The sequence below is a fragment of the Patiria miniata genome, unplaced genomic scaffold (assembly GCF_015706575.1).
Source record: "Patiria miniata isolate m_02_andy unplaced genomic scaffold, ASM1570657v1 HiC_scaffold_28, whole genome shotgun sequence".
NCBI classification, from domain to species: domain Eukaryota; kingdom Metazoa; phylum Echinodermata; class Asteroidea; order Valvatida; family Asterinidae; genus Patiria; species Patiria miniata.
The window spans coordinates 5,502,557-5,519,222 of record NW_024037067.1 but is presented as its reverse complement, the minus strand read 5'-3'; the positions used below and the strand labels follow the sequence as shown (position 1 = coordinate 5,519,222).

The 16,666-nt window shown below is 41.9% G+C and overlaps 1 protein-coding gene across 1 annotated transcript in view; it reads left to right on the top strand.

Annotated features, from left to right (window-relative positions):
- Positions 1-16,666, top strand: part of LOC119735080 (ATP-binding cassette sub-family A member 5-like) — a 35,314-nt gene that overhangs the window by 653 nt on the left and 17,995 nt on the right. The window contains exons 2-17 of the mRNA XM_038208773.1: positions 110-421; positions 484-563; positions 1,515-1,635; positions 2,473-2,699; positions 4,112-4,254; positions 4,996-5,198; positions 5,657-5,804; positions 8,843-9,008; positions 11,035-11,099; positions 11,429-11,715; positions 12,397-12,516; positions 12,916-13,054; positions 13,622-13,712; positions 13,868-14,007; positions 15,112-15,279; positions 16,086-16,234. Of these exons, the coding sequence (XP_038064701.1) occupies positions 110-421; positions 484-563; positions 1,515-1,635; positions 2,473-2,699; positions 4,112-4,254; positions 4,996-5,198; positions 5,657-5,804; positions 8,843-9,008; positions 11,035-11,099; positions 11,429-11,715; positions 12,397-12,516; positions 12,916-13,054; positions 13,622-13,712; positions 13,868-14,007; positions 15,112-15,279; positions 16,086-16,234 (2,559 nt within the window). The remainder of the gene's footprint in view (positions 1-109; positions 422-483; positions 564-1,514; positions 1,636-2,472; positions 2,700-4,111; positions 4,255-4,995; positions 5,199-5,656; positions 5,805-8,842; positions 9,009-11,034; positions 11,100-11,428; positions 11,716-12,396; positions 12,517-12,915; positions 13,055-13,621; positions 13,713-13,867; positions 14,008-15,111; positions 15,280-16,085; positions 16,235-16,666) is intronic.

The following is a 16,666-nucleotide window of genomic DNA, read 5'->3' as shown; positions in this document are numbered from 1 at the left end:
GAATACATGTACTTAACTTTGGTATCAAGTTTAACCGGTTTCTGTATCAACGCTACACACACATGTAAAGTCATTATGGATGTTGTTTTTCTGTTCTTATTTCTTTCAGGAGCTAATTGTCCCCTGTGTTTTCATCCTGGTCATTCTGATCTTCAAACAGGAATTGGAGTATTCAGAGACATATTATGGGCAGAAGTATGATCAATTCATCAGCTACAAAATACTGGATGGTGCTTATCACGACGGGTATAAGTTTGTGCCTGATTATTATGATCCCTTTGCTTTCGCTCCGAACACATCAGAGACTCGAGCAGTTATGGACACGCTGATCTCCACCCTCAATGCCATCGAAGATAAAGGATATGATATCCCAGCTCCTCTGGGCTACGACAGCGAGAACGCCTTGGTTGATGCCTACAATGTATCAACATACCCAAGGCCTTTTGATACGGCCATTGTGTTCAGCAGCAACTTTCCTGACGTCTTGACTGTCAATATACGTATGAATCATCATGGATTCACTTCCACTTATCGACCGTTGGCGAATCTATTTGGCAGACCAGGTAATACTGTTTTTAAAATTTGAAATACCTAAAGCAAGCCATACGTGTAATTGGTTGATCTAAAAGTCGAGCACAAAAAAGTCGACTTTTTAAGTTAAAAAAAAATGGACCAAACCGTCACACTAGGCTTTTGCTACATAAACTTGAACCTGTCTTGGTGCACACCCATGATATTCACATTTCTATTAAGCGTTCTTAGAATTGCTATTTGCTTTGGAATTGGAAACGCATTGCACCGTGAGTTCAACATAACTACCACAATATACTACACTGTAAAGAAAACATCTAAAACTACAGGGTCAGTCAGAAAGATGGATACCCAATTTCCAAAAAAAAATTTTTTAAACATCTTTTGTAAGACAGGGGTTGAAAATAGTACATCATTGAAAACCCCTGTTCCTTAGCTGTCATCTGGTGAAATGGGCAACACAATACAACCAAATTTCTGAGAAAAAATATAGGAGGAAAACAAAGCTGTCCACGGAATACCCAAAATACAAAGACGTGTCGGTTTTACTACAGGCGAGGCGTGAATGACATAGGCACACAAATAGAGTCCTTAATCATTCTCAGTCATGTGAAAGCAATAACAAAGTGAGACAGAAATGGTTTCAGAAAAACTGTCTGTAATCTATCAGCTCTGCAATAATCAGAAACATTGTTGAATAAACAGTTCAATAAGTAAAGAAAGAAAAAAAACCCTGACATTTTAGCCTGATTACGGTGAACTGTGGACAAAATAGATTTTCATGAATTTTGGGAGGGAAACCTAAACCTCCCAAACCACAAAAGCAAATTTGATGTAACAACAATTAGGTGATTGCTTAAACCATGTAGTTTGTGGTTCTATCTTTAAATTGCTTTAAATTTGTCTTGAAGTTGACGCGAAAAAAAAATCTCCTTACTATCTTTCATTGTTGATCTTTAGATATATATGTTTTGCATACACAGGAACTTGTCAAGACCTGAACCCCCGTCTGACCCCCCGAGGATTCGGTATTGTAACACAAATCAGTACTTAATCACCGGTTTTGCTGCCATTCAAATTGGTTTACAGCACGCTGTAGCTTCGGTAAGTTTGAAAATGGATATGTGAATGCCTGCCATTCCCCCCTCTCTCCCCCCCCCCCCCCCCCCCCCCCCCGGAGAAAATTCCAATTGGACCCCATAAGATCCCATTGCTGTGGGATTCCATTTATGGCTATTACTTGCCAGCTATTGTACTCAAGCGGAGTGCACGTAGCGCAACACTGTACGTGGTGCACAAGATATAGTCCATCATTTGTAATTTGTGCTTTTTGTTCGTTTGAAGCAACAAAAGTGCTCAAAATCTAAAGAAGGGTACTGAACAACTAACCTGATTAAGTTTTAGCTCAGCTTCAGCTGTATATTCCGAGAAAAACAGCATTCTAGGATCTCAATTTCAAATCAAAAGTTGCTGAATCATGTTTTGAATTGGGCCACATTCTCTCCGAGCCGATTGCAGCTACGCGATGTCGCACACTGATCCGACGAATTATAGCAGCCGCCCGTGCGTGTGCATTGTGCCAATGCTTGTGCGCGCTTCGCCAAATAACAAAACAAACTACTAATTTAAATTTCCTACGGTGCGTCTTAAGAAGCACCGTTGGAAAGGCCTTCTTTCGTTGATTACTTCAAAATGACAGCTTGCCAGAAGGAATAATTTCTCAGGGAGTTTAGTCCCCTTACTATCTTTCAACCAAGTATGTTTTTCAACAATAATTACACCAGTTACTTTTCGGATGGCTGCAAATGATGGACTGTAGCTTTAAAGTACTCACTTGCAGTATTATGTTAATACCAATAATGATTTACCTTGATCAGATGCAATAATGTTCTTAGTTTACCGATTTTACAGCAATTTTTTGGGTTTTATTAATCTGTTTAGGTTGTGACAGGAGAGACCCTTCCAGTGCCTGATTTTTGGGTCCGGATGTTGCCAACGGAAGGAGTAAAAGTCTCAAGCACCTCTTACGTTGATATTATCAACGTCTTTTTCTACGTCCTCATGTACGCCATCTTCATCACCGTACTGATGACCAATCTTGTGTATGAGAAAGAGAAGAAGATCAAGGAGACAATGCTGATGATGGGAATGTCCAACGCTGCCTTCTGGTGAGTTGCAGAACTCAGAACACAAATGTGGACCACCAGGTCCTGAGTTTCAGTAAATGAGTCATAGTGAGTATGAGTCGCATAACTCGGAACTCAAATGTGGACCACTCGGTCCTGAGTTTTAATATATGATATGAGTCACAGCAAGTATGAGTTGCATAACTCAGAACTCAAATGTGGACCACCAGGTCCTGAGTTTTAGTATATGAGTTACAGCGAGTATGAGTCGCATAACTCAGAATTCAAACGTGGACCACTAGGTCCTCAGTTTTCAATATATGAGTCACAGTGAGTATGAGTTGCATAACTCAGAATTCAAATGTAGACCACTAGGTCCTGAGTTTCAGTATATGAGTCACAGTGAGTATGAGTCACATAACTCAGAATTCAAATGTGAACCACTAGGTCCTGAGTTTTCAATATATGAGTCACAGTGAGTAGGCCCTATGAGTTGCACAACTCAGAATTCAAATGTGGATCACTAAGTCCTGAGTTTTCAATATATGCTACGAGTCACAGCGAGCATATGAGTTGCATAACTCAGAACTCAAATGTGGACCACTAGGTCCTGAGTTTCAATACACGATATGAGTCACAGTGAGTATGAGTTGCATAACTCAGAACTCAAATGTGGACCACCAGGTCCTGAGTTTTATTATATGAGTTACAGCGAGTATGAGTCGCATAACTCAGAATTCAAATGTGGACCACTAGGTCCTGAGTTTCAATATATGATATGAGTCACATATCTCAGAAGTCACATGTGGACCATTAGGTTCTGAGTTTCAATATAACATACGAGTCACAGCGAGTATGAGTCCCTTAACTCGGAATCCAAATGTGGACCACTAGGTCCTGAGTCTCAGTATATAACTTGAGTCACAGGGAGTATGAGAAAACAAAGATTAGGCCCCCAAAAAAGTCTCCGGTTTCTGGTATGGAGCTTGCCCAAAAAGTGGTGCGGCGACACGGCTTTTTTTTTTTTACCTGATTTTTTTGCTTCAAATGTCGGCTGATGACTGCAAATGGTGCCTGACTATTAAAACTTAGTGCAAATATATGGGAGTCCAGAGAGGCCACATAAAGCTTATTCTCGACCATAACCCAATCTAAAAACACGTTAAAATTGTGCAGCAGCAGGATTCCAGTCAAACCAGTGAGTTTGGCGGTTTTGAGACATCATCTTTCATTGAAAATTTTTTTTTTCATTTTGCCGACGCGCATGGCTACAGCGACGCGCGCGCATACCAGAAACCAGAGACTTTTTTTTTTGGCCTTAAGAATGGTAAGCTGATGATGGGAATGTCTCACAAAGATTTTGGATGATGTGATTGGGGCTTTAGATTCTTGGTGGTTGAAATCCCACAAAACCCTTCTAAACCTAGGACTGTTGGGTTTTGTTTTTGCTTCAGGCTAGCCTGGTTCATCATCTATTCCGTCATCTTGTTGCTTGTTTCTCTTGTCATTACCGTCCTGAGTAAATATGCCTTGAAGACGACCGAAAACAGTGACTTCTTTCTCATCTTCCTCGTCCTGTTCTTCTACGGAATGTCACGTAAGTCTTGCCTAAAAATGCATTAGTGTGGAAGTCCGTTATGTTATGTAATTATCACAGGCTGGGAAAAGATCTAAGAAGTTTTTTTTTAATGATTCTTTGCTGCCTTAAGGCCGGTTCGTACTCAGCATAAAGGCGAGCACGAATGCAAATTGGTGATGTCATACCAGGTGTTTGCAATTTGCAAAAGTTGAACACATTTCAACTCTGCTGTGAATTTCGCAGTGGATGCTTCCTGACGTCAAATTTGCTTTGTATTCCCGCGAAATCTGAACCGGCCTCTAAAGAGGTTTGTACTTCACGTGAATGCAAATACGATGCAAATTTGACGCACGTCACACGGAAATTCGCTGTGAAAATTGTCAGAATTGAGAAGTGCTTAATTCTTATGCCAAGTTTTAACCTCCCTACAATGTCCATGTACAAAATTTTGTTTAGTGTTCGCTTTTGCACAATTATCATTTTCCCTCTGCCTCTACTTCTGGGGATACAAACCCTAGAGGCACAAAAGCAACACAGAATAAAATCCTTTATCCAAAGGTTGCAGACACCCAAAAGAAAAATGTAGAAGTTGTTTTAAGTTAAAAGGAATTTGCAAATTGAAAAGTACTTTGGAAGAAAATGTGCTGTTTGTTGAGAAACACAGACAGTGTGTCTCTTAACATAAATTCGTTAGTGGAAGTTGTGACTCAAGATTTCAAACCACTTTTTACCTCCTTTTTTCTATAAATTATCCTACAGTGGTCAGTATGGCCTTCATGCTGACGCCATTTTTCAACAAGTCTGTGGTTGCCGGGGCAGTGGCAACCATAGCAACCATTCTGTTGGGCGCTGTCTACATACCGATTGGTTTCGTCACCAATGATGGTGTGTCATTTGATGCCGTATACAGGTTTTTGCTGTCGTTCTTCTCGCCACTAGCAGTTGCATTCGCCATGGACCAGGTAGACAACATTTCAAATGTTATTCATAAATAGCTTATACAGTTTACCCATTCCCATTGGTCGAGAGGCCATCACATGGCCAGATAAAGACATGGCTAGCTGGTCTTTAACACTTTTTTAGTGAAGTTCTGCATGTAGCACTTTCAAAATCTAGAATATAAAAGCCAAATTCTTAAGCTTTCATTTAGTACAAGAATCATTCATAACACTCATGTACTTTTCAAGATACAGAAATTTGTAACACAACCACTGTTTTAAAGTTCTGTCCACGGATCACAAAGAAAGTTGTTCTTTCAGCAAAACAAAGCACATAGGGATGTGTGTGAATTGTTTTCGTTTTGCTGAAAGAATGCACACCTTTTTTTTGCGATCCGTGGACAGAACTTTAAAACGGTGGTTGTGTTAAAAATTCTTGGGGAAAAAAAAAACCTTGTTTGCCCCTTTTTTTTTTGGTACAGACTATTTTCTTTGAGCTGCAAGGACCTGGACTCCAGTTTGATAACGTACTGACAGGCCTGGGTGGGTTCCCTCCATACATTGCCATGCTGGTCATAGACATGGTGCTGTATCTACTGCTTGCCATCTACTTTGACAACGTCATACCAGGTAAACAAAAATCTCATATTTTCCTTTCATTAGTATCATTCTATTCCAGTCTTGGAGAGAAATTGTGAGAACTTTACATAAAACTTTTAATTTTGTAATATTAAGCCGTATCCAGTTTACTTGATTTCAGTCTTGCCAATCGTAAACCTGATAAATTTCCCTAATTTCTTTTTATGTTAAAGCAGTGCGAGTACTGGTTTGCGTGCGTATAGCGCAAAGTATACGCACAACTTATTTTATAAAAAACAATTACTTTTAAAATTCATAATTACCTCACAAAAATTTCAAAGTAAATATGTCCACACAATAATTCAGTTCCCATAGGATGGTTCTCGTGCGTTAGAAGCACAAAAACAACCAAGGGAAAAAACAACCAAAAGTTTGTTGGGATGCTGGCACTCAAAAATAGAAAGAATGTATGGATTTTCCTTAATAAAAAAACGTCAGTCTTGAAATTGAAGTTAATTTATGTTTGTCTGTATGCTTGAACCAGTTAAAGAGGTTGTGGAATGCTCGAAGTCATTTTTGGGGTATATGTAGCCTAAGGTGTGATGAAATAAAAACGACTATTGTTTCTGTCATGAAATGAGTACAAAGGGTACTTTTGAGAGCTATTTTTCAGGTCCTGTTTCGACCCGAACGTGCAATTTGTGTAAAAGTCGTCGTTGCGGGCAGCAAACAAAACACAGTAAATCATGACGTAATAAACAGGACTCGTTTGTGCTACTCTGCATCGAGAGTCCTGTTTATTACGTCACGATTTACTGTGTTTTATTTGCTGCCCGCAACGACGACTTTTACGGGTGATGGGTTGAATTTTCAAGCTGGTTGAGGACGTGTACACACATCAGTGATTGCCGACCCATTGGTTTTGTACACACAGTTTCTTGAACTTGAACTTGGCAAATATCGCTCCGTGACGGGGCCTCGGAGTGTTACAAAATATGAAGTTCCGATGAGAAGCATCTTACAAATGTCGTATAATCCTCGCAGCGGATTTAGTTTAGCATTCGTTAGAACGCAGGGTTCGAGATCAAGATACAACAACTAACGGACAACGACACAGTTCTGCGATGTCTCTCTGATGAACTTTTATTCGATGAATTTAGAGTCTAACGGACTCTACAGACGGTTAATGGACGGTCCTTGACAGAATTTACAACCGATCCATGACAGACGGTCTTCAACAGACCCCTGTACATTAAGAAATAATGCAAAACATGGGTTTAAAATACTACTACTACAGTCATTGTACATAGACAACAACACACAGTTCAAAGGTCATAGTACTGGTAACCAAAACACTATAACCAGTACATCAGCTGGTGCTCAATAGATGGAATGTGACAGGTTACATAACACTGTTTGGGCTAGACAGAGATTTGTCCTTGTCCTTAATTCAAGGTGTTTAAAGTACCAGGAGCAAAACATTGACTGTACCGTAAAATCAGAATAACATAGTGCATTAGCTACAGCACAACTTGGAAAACAGAATCAAATAAATACACTGTCTTGACCTATCAATTGGAATTGAGTAAACATTGGTTCCAAAAATACAGTACTCAATCTCTCGGATTTAATTGTGGATCAAGAACACAACGAATCAAGAGCTAACCTGGATAAAGTTAAAGAACAGCCTGTACAGCTACATGTACATCAACTTCAACTCCATTTGCATAGCTGGAAGCTATATACAAAAGAATGACATAATGCTTGAACAAATGGTTCCACAATGTTATCAATGATACACTAATTAAGATACATGTTCAATTCATATTATCAATTTAAGTTGACTGCCGAACCTATTATTGTAAATTTCTAAGTTCAAGCATGGTTCGAGTCAATCAAAGTGCAACAATTATTCACACAATAATGGCTCAAGCTGCAGATAACTTAGTGCACAAAAATGCAAACAAATGATTAAAACCATGAACCACCAATTATAAGAATGAACTTCAATCAACATCACAACTACAGAACACAAATAGCTCTCAACTAGAAACTAAGTCTCGAAATTACAACTCAAAATAACTAAAGACAAGAACTCACCCCTCTATGGCTACGACATTGGCTTGGCTTCAGTGGCCTGCTGGATGTGGGTGCAGACTCGTCTTTTGGCCCTGATGCGGGACCTTAAATACCCACTTTAGTTGGGTGATGGACACTTCGATCCATTTGCCGATTGGCTACATATTAAATTGACTACTCCTCCCCCGTGAAATAATTTGAATATAAACTTTTTGATTGGCTAGTGTTTCAGGGAGTCCTGGGTGAATCTGCTGATCAGCAAGATTTCTTCCAGGTCCCAACAACCTCCAAACCTTAATTGATTTGTCTCCACAGCTAGTGAAAGTGACATTCTTGCTACCAAAAATAGCTAGACATGGGCATGGGAAAATCTCTCTAAAACAAAGGGTTTGGTTAGACCCAAGAATGAGACAGTGATCTGGCAGGAGGCCATACCAATTACCAGCTCATTTTGGTTGTGAAAAGCTTCATGAGTTCATGTATCCTTGAGGATAGAAAACAACATAAAGAAGCCAAACACATGTAACATATTTTCATTTCCCGACACAAATATTGTAAATACGACTCTCAAGACTCAGTATCTGAGGTGTTTGACTTAAACTTGTTTGACCTAAACGTCGGTGAAGGGCAAAACCTAATTTGATTTATATCACCCCGATGCAAAATTCCATCTTATAATAGTTCATGCGGTACCCGCTGCTATGTATATCAGATTCGAACCAGTCAACCGATCCCGTTAGCTCGGTGGTCGAGTGGTAAGACATCTGCACTAGAAAGCAGGAGGTCGTAGGTTCGAGTCCCACCCGAGTGATTTTTTCCAACTTTCACTCGGGAGGTAACACACTGAGTATACAGTGTTTAAACGTCGGTGAAGGGCAAAACCTAATTTGGTGTTTGACTTAATTTTGAAATTTAGCCAATAAGTTTTGCCTTTCTGAAAAACTGCGTTTTTCAGCCGAAAATAAGCCCGTCTCCAAGTGGTTAAAAAACCTCATTACGTTAACTTGTAGGAAACTATGGCCAGCAGAAGCCCCCTTGGTTCTGCTTCATGCCGTCTTACTGGTGCGGAAACCCCAAGAATGGTGTTGCAAGCAATGATGTGGAGTCGATTGAGATGCATAGCCAGGCAGATGTAGAGCCAGTGTCGTCCGAAATGAGAGCCAGTGCTGGCATCAGGTATTTAAAAAATTCCCTCCACTCAGGGATCGTGCTTAAAAATGACGTCCATTTTGCTTAGGTACTCTGACTTTTTTGGTCAAGAATTGTATATTTCTCAAGTTCCTCATGCAAGCATAGCCAATTAACGTGGTGAGTGCCCCGTTAGCCTTGGTTGAACTATTGACCCTGAAAATCATAGCCAAACACCTTCCCCTCTGACAAGAACCACATGTTTGTTCATAGAATCCTAGTGAGTCTAGCCGATCAAACATTGTATATTTCACAAGTTTCTCATGCAAGAATAGCCAAATAACTTGGTGAGTGCCCCTTTTGCCTCGATTGAACGTTTGCTCGTGAATATCCTAGCCAGGCACCGGCCCCTCTGACAAGAACCACATTTTTAATGAATAAAATCTTAGTAAGTCCAGCCAGTCTTGCCGCAGGGCATGAAAAATCAATCATCCTGTCAACCAGGATAACCAAGAATTCAGGTTCGGTGGTTTCTCTTAGGTCAATTGTTTTGGGGATTTGAGTACTACATGATCATGCGTAGTTCTAACCCAATTAAAATTGCTGAAGAAATTCACCGACAAGAAACTACCGAACCAATTCTTGGACATGACCACCAAAACGCACCCCAGGCTGTAGTCAGCAAATTCAAGTGATGACTGTAGTCATCTGACTGTAACGCCCAAAGCGGACAGATTGGACATGGTAGTGCATGAGGGGACCCTATTCAAACGTTGACTTCAAACTGCGGTACAACTGTGAAAATTGTGTGTAAAAATGCATATTGCGGTGCAGGACTTAGAACATGTGCTGATGATATTTTTTATCTGATCTGTTCTGGTTATGAGACACTTCATCACAGTTAAGAAAAGTCTCACTTGAAATCTTAGTTAATTGTGCAAATAACCCCCTTTTATCGCATAAACGATAAAAGGCCTTATACTCAGTGAACACCTACCATAAGCACCCTGTATATTGCAGAGCATTTCGCTAGTAGCCGATCAGAACACATTGTAAACAATTACATGTACGCGAGAAGGATCAGAACACATTGTAAACAATTACATGTACGCGAGAAGGTGACTCGTGACCTGTGACTTATGACCAAGGTCATAGTGGACAGGATCGATATGCAAATTAGGGTGGCGCGTATGCAAATGCGGGATGGAACAAAGTTAAGACCAATCAAAGATCATGAATATGCGTCATGACGCTATCTCGAGCGGGAAACACAATTCACGTACATGTAGCTGTCATTCTGTCACAGCCATCCAAAGGAGGCGGAGGGTGCATTTTGTTGTGAGATTAAACACAACAATTTCACCGCCACCCCCTTTTTACTCCACCTTTTTCAAATGGTGTGATTTTAAAGTTTTGTCAAGTTCAGGTATTTACTATATTTGGAGGCATTTTTCTTGAGGTGCAGACAGCCAGTAACCCCCATTTTAAAAATTCAAAATAAAATAACTGACATGGAGCTAGACACAAATTGGTCATTTGTTCTGAATAATGATCATAAATGTTAAGTGCAGAGGACATAGTGCTAGAACGTTTCAAAAGACTATGCTGCTCCTGACTGAATGTACAACATCAGTGGGACCACTTCTGCACTCAGAAATTACTTGTAAAATTAACATAATGATGTTAATGATTTCGTATTATTGTAGGGGGGCAGGTGCGCCCACTTTGTTTCTGGCCAGATGCGCCCATTTTGTATATTGGGCCAGGTGCGCCCATTTTGTATATTGGGCCAGGTGCGCCCATTTGGTATATGGGGCCAGGTGCGCCCATTTGGTATATTGGGCCAGGTGCGCCCATTTTGTATACATGTTTGGGGCCAGGTGCGCCCACTTAATTTTTATGACAATGTGAGACCGGTATGCCAAGAAAACAATTCGGTATCCGGCAAAAATGAATAAAAACGTTCTTTGGCTGTGGCCAACATTCACATAATATCTGGTGTCAGGTTGTGTTTCCTTGTGAGTCTGAGTATAATGCACCATTCTTCAGATAAGATCAAAACATTTTCTTGCAGGATTCGCAACTTGTCCAAGACGTTTCACCGTGGAGGGAAAGAACAAGACGTTTTTGCTGTGAGAGGTAGGTAATTGCAAGACATATTTGGGAATTTATGAAAATTCAGCTCATAAAAAGTACCATTTTTCCCAGCAACAGCTCGAGATCAGCACACTCTGGTCTCGACCTTCACAGGTACCCATTTATACCCCTGGGTGGAGAGAGGCAGTTGTAGTAAAGCGTCTTGCCAAAGAACACAAGCCCCATGTTCCCCGTCAGGGTTTGCACCGATGTACCTCGATCAGCAGATGAGTCAAACACCATTACCACTGGACAACAGCGCTCCACAAATTATGGCTTAGGGAAATGAAAGATACATTAATAGTTGACAATGTACTCCGTTGTTGTTACAGAAATGAGCCTGGACGTCTACGAGGGCCAGATCACCTGCCTCCTGGGCCACAACGGGGCCGGTAAGACCACCCTGATCAACACCCTGACTGGCCTGATAACGGCCGACAACGGCCAGGCCACCATCTGTGGCTACAGCATCCGGGATCCCATACAGATGCAGAAGATCCGGTCCATGATGGGGGTGTGTCCCCAGGACAACACGCTGTTTGACGTCTTGTCAGCACGGGAACACCTCCAGGTGTACGCCGGACTGAAGGGGGTACCGCGCCGTGACATTAAGGCGGAGGTGAGAGTTCGGCATTTGGTTTGTTGTCTGCCTCCCAACCCAAACCCCTTGGGGGAGTGTGGCCGAGTGGTTAGGGTTTATGACTCATGATCAGAGGGTCAGGGGTTTGAATCCAGCTGCTGGTCATATTTTGTGTCCTTGGGCAAGCCACTTTATCCCCACTTGCCTCTCTCCACCCAGGAGCATAAATGGGTACCAGCATTAGCTGGGGAGTAACCTGCAATGGACTGGCTGTCATCCAGGGCACATAAAGATATTCACAGTCATTTTGTGCCAAGAAAACCGAAGATAAACGCCAGCCGGATGTGCCATATTGGCTCGCGACAGACTACTGTTTTTTACCACAAACCCACCCCTCCTCAACCACAATATGCACTGACCTCTAAGTTTGGTTGCCGCTTCAAGTCCGTTGGTCTTGAAATGGACTCAAACTTCGTCAACCTATCAGTGTCTTACAAAAATTCAACCGAATACGTGACCCAAATAATAAAATAAATCGTGAAGTCAGAATAACCTTCATGAAGGTTATTCTGACTTCACGATTTATTTTATTATTTGGGTCACGTATTTGGTTGAATTTAGTCAGATAGACGACACCGAGCCCTATCTTAATTATCTGAGCTCAGCCAACCGAGTGACTCACTTCTCAGAAACTAATTGAGTTTTTTTTTCTCGCATTAGGTGGACAAGATCTTGAAACTCACCATGCTTGACGAGTCGGCCAACACCAAGTCTAAAGATCTCAGCGGGGGACAGAAACGCAAACTCTGCGTCGGAATCGCTCTCATTGGTGACCCAAAGGTACCTTTTAAAGTATTTTATGACAAGCATAGTTTTAATCACTACTCATGAGGATTAAGGAGAGCAAGAAAGAGAAATTGTGTTTGTGAAGGGCAAAACCCAGTATGGATTTATAACATCTCCCTGACACATAGAATCCATTTTACCAAAGAATAGTGTCAGTGATTGCAGTACATGCTGCACAGACTTGAACCGGCCAGCTGATCCTGGCAAGCTCGGGGGTTGGGCGGTAAGATGCCTTCACTAGCAAACAGGAGGTCGTGGGTTCGAGTCCCTACTAAGTGAGCTTGTGATTGGACAAACCCTCGGATGTACAAAAGAAATTATTAAGAAAATGGTTGGTACTGTCTCTGCACTGATGCTCATGTGGAACCTCCTGGTTTTTGTTAACTTTCTTAGATTCTGTTTCTTGATGAGCCGAGTAGCGGCATGGACCCGTACTCTCGCCGGCAGATGTGGTCGCTCCTGAAGAACCAGCGACAGGGACGGATCGTGGTGCTCACCACTCACTTCATGGATGAGGCAGACATCTTGGCAGGTCAGCGAGGCCATTCATGCCAGGCCATGTTTCATTTTGTTTGTGTTAGGTTAATTGTTTGTCATTGGTTTGAGCATTTGAGCAACTGCGGTTTGGCAGTCATCATGTGTACACACCTATATAGCTTATTCACGGTGACCCATCAGCGGTTAAAGCGGACCCATGATTTTCTCATTTAACCAGTTCGTGCCGGGATTATTTGGACAGTAACCAGAGCCAGGCGCGGGATTTTTTTTCTCACAAGATCGATGTCAGACGGGTTCAGGCTGTCATCTGCGGGTAGCACACCCTGATATTTCCGGCCTCGCTCGCTGGGAGCGGGTCGCAGACGGATATTTCCGGCCTCGCTTGATGCTTGTTTATCAGTCATCCGTTCCGAATACCGCAAACCTCATCTGACGCCTGCTTCTGGTACACTTAGGATGCTGAAATTAAAGACCAGTACTTCAAAATTTAAAAGAAAACAGTCAGCAAAGCCACCTTTGCTTACAGTTTAAGCAACTTGATCTTATTAAAAGATGAATTACATGCATAGCCAATCGGAATCTTGGACTTTTTTGTTTCTAGATCGTAAAGCTGTGATGTCACGTGGAAGACTGCGTTGCTATGGTTCCTCTCTTTTCTTAAAGAGTCGATTTGGCGTTGGATACCATCTTGGGTAAGCATGTTAGTTACCAGGATGGATGCAGAAATTGAAAGATATTGTTTCTATGAAGGCACAATGAAATGGAATTTATAATATGAAATACTGGCTCATTTTAAGAAATTAAACATAGTTTAATAAGCTAACAGAAGTTATTTTGGTTCAACTAGCATGGTTGTGGAGCAGAATGCACATGTGGATAGCGTTACGGATCTGGTGATGGAACACGTTCCCAACAGTCAGGTGTCCCGTAGTCACGGCATGGAATTATCCTACACACTCCCACTGCAGGAAGCCCACAGATTCCAAGGTACCAATCTTGTCTTGTACGGAATAGGATATACTGGAATTTGTAACTGCTACGTTGGATGGCTGTTCTCCATATCTTTCATTAAACCGGCGTTTGTCGTTTCCAAGACTTACTGGGATCTTTCCCATGACTATCCACACATTTTTTCCATAAGTTTACCATGACTTTTCTTGACCTTTGGCTCTCCATGACCTTTTCCACAACTCTCCAAGAGTTTGATGTTTTCCTCGACTTTTTCCATAATGCTCCCTTACCTTTTCCATGCTCTCCATGACCTTTTCCATGGCTCTCCAAGACCTTTTCCATGACTCTCCATGACCATTTCCATGACTCTTCATGACCTTTTTCATAACTCTCCATGACCTTTTCCATGACTCTCCATGACCTTTTCCACAACTCTCCAAGAGTTTGATGTTTTCCACGACTTTTTCCATAACGCTCCCTTACCTTTTCCATGCTCTCCATGACCTTTTCCATGGCTCTTCAAGACCTTTTCCATGACTCTCCATGACCATTTCCATGACTCTCCATGACCTTTTCCATGACTCTCCATGACCTTTTCCATGACTCTCCATGACCTTTTCCATGACTCTCCATGACCTTTTCCGTGACTCTCCATGACCTTTTCCATGACTCTCCATGACCTTTTCCATGACTTTCCATGACCTTTTCCGTGACTCTCCATGACTTTTTCCGTGACTCTCCATGACCTTTTCCATGACTCTCCATGACCATTTCCTTGACTCTCCATAACCTTTACCATGACCCTCTGTGACCTTTTCTATGACTTTCCATGACCATTTCCATGACTTTCCATGACCATTTCCTTGACTCTCCATAACCTTTTCCATGATCGACTCTCCATGACCGTTTCCTTGACTCTCCATGGTCTTTACCATGACCCTCCGTGACCTTTTCCATGACTTTCCACATGATGAGCTTTTTCATGACTTTTTCCATGACATTTTCCACGCCTCTCTGTGACCTTTTCCGTGACTTTCTGTGACCTTTTTCATGACTCTCCGTGACCTTTTCCAGGACTCTCCATGACTTTTCCATGACTCTCCATGACCTTTTCCATTTTTTTTAAAATCAAATCCACAGATCTTTTCAAAGCTCTGGAAAATCACACCTCAAAATCAGATCAATCGGTTGCCAAGGAACTAGGGATCCAGTCATACGGAGTCTCCATGACAACGCTTGAGGAAGTCTTCCTGAAACTGAATGATGAGGAGGACGTGGACGAACGCGACATGACAAACAGCGTGTCAGGTAAGACAAATGAAAATGTCTGCGCAGACTTTAACCCTGAATGATGAGGAGGACATGGACGAACGCGACATGACAAACAGCGTGTCAGGTAAGACAAATGAGAATGTCTGCGCAGACTTTAACCCTGAATGATGAGAAGGACGTGGACGAACACGACATGACAAACAGCGTGTCAGGTAAGACAAGTGAGAATGTCTTGACAGACTTGAACCCTGAATGATGAGGAGGACGTGGACGAACGCTACATGACAAACAGTGTGTCAGGTAAGACAAATGAGAATGTCTGCACAGACTTTAACCCTGAATGATGAGGAGGACGTAGACGAACGCGACATGACAAACAGCGTGTCAGGTAAGACAAATGAGAATGTCTGCACAGACTTTAACCCTGAATGATGAGGAGGACATAGACGAACGCGACATGACAAACAGCGTGTCAGGTAAGACAAGTGAGAATGTCTGCACAGACTTTAACCCTGAATGATGAGAAGGACGTGGACGAGCGCGACATGACAAACAGCGTGTCAGGTAAGACAAATGAGAATGTCTGCGCAGACTTTAACCCTGAATGATGAGGAGGACGTAGACGAACGCGACATGACAAACAGCGTGTCAGGTAAGACAAATGAGAATGTCTGCACAGACTTTAACCCTGAAATGATGAGGAGGATGTAGACGAACGCGACATGAAAACTGTAGATCAAACAGTAGAAAAGCTTTAAATGCACTGTTTGATCTAAGGTTATTGCGTAAGTTCTCAACTTTACACAAGATTTACAATCGTATCATGCATATATGCCTTGCAGATTTGGACAGTCCCAAAGGGAGGGTTAACGGCGTGGAGTCAAGGACCCTAGATGTGGAGGCCACAATCACACAGCCTCTCCAGCCAGGCAGCTACCAGATCCAAGCACTTTGCAAAGTCCAGTTCCTGCAGATGTGGCGAAATCCCAGGGCAAGTCTCATTTGTTTCTGAGTCTTGGCTGGCGTGATCCCTGGCCAAGGGTCATTGCATTTTCCTTTGGCCTATATATCTGATGTAATCAAGCTAAAATGAGTCGTTTGTCGACCCTTGTCACAATTTTTTTATTACAGATTTTAAAAAAGCACAATCTCAGCATTACTGCTGTGAAAATCGCATGCCGATACCGTCATTACTTCGAAAATTATGAAAGTCGGAACACCAAGAAATGTGAGGAAGTGATGTGATGAAGTAGCCCTATTTTGGCCTGTATCTCCAAATAAAACTTCCCGACAAACGACTCATTTAGCTTGATCACATCACATATATCTGCCAAACTATAGGTCTGATTTGGTTTAATCTTGGTATGTACCTAAGCAGGAATGTGATGTGATGTTGTGGCGTCACATTGAAGGTGCATTTTTA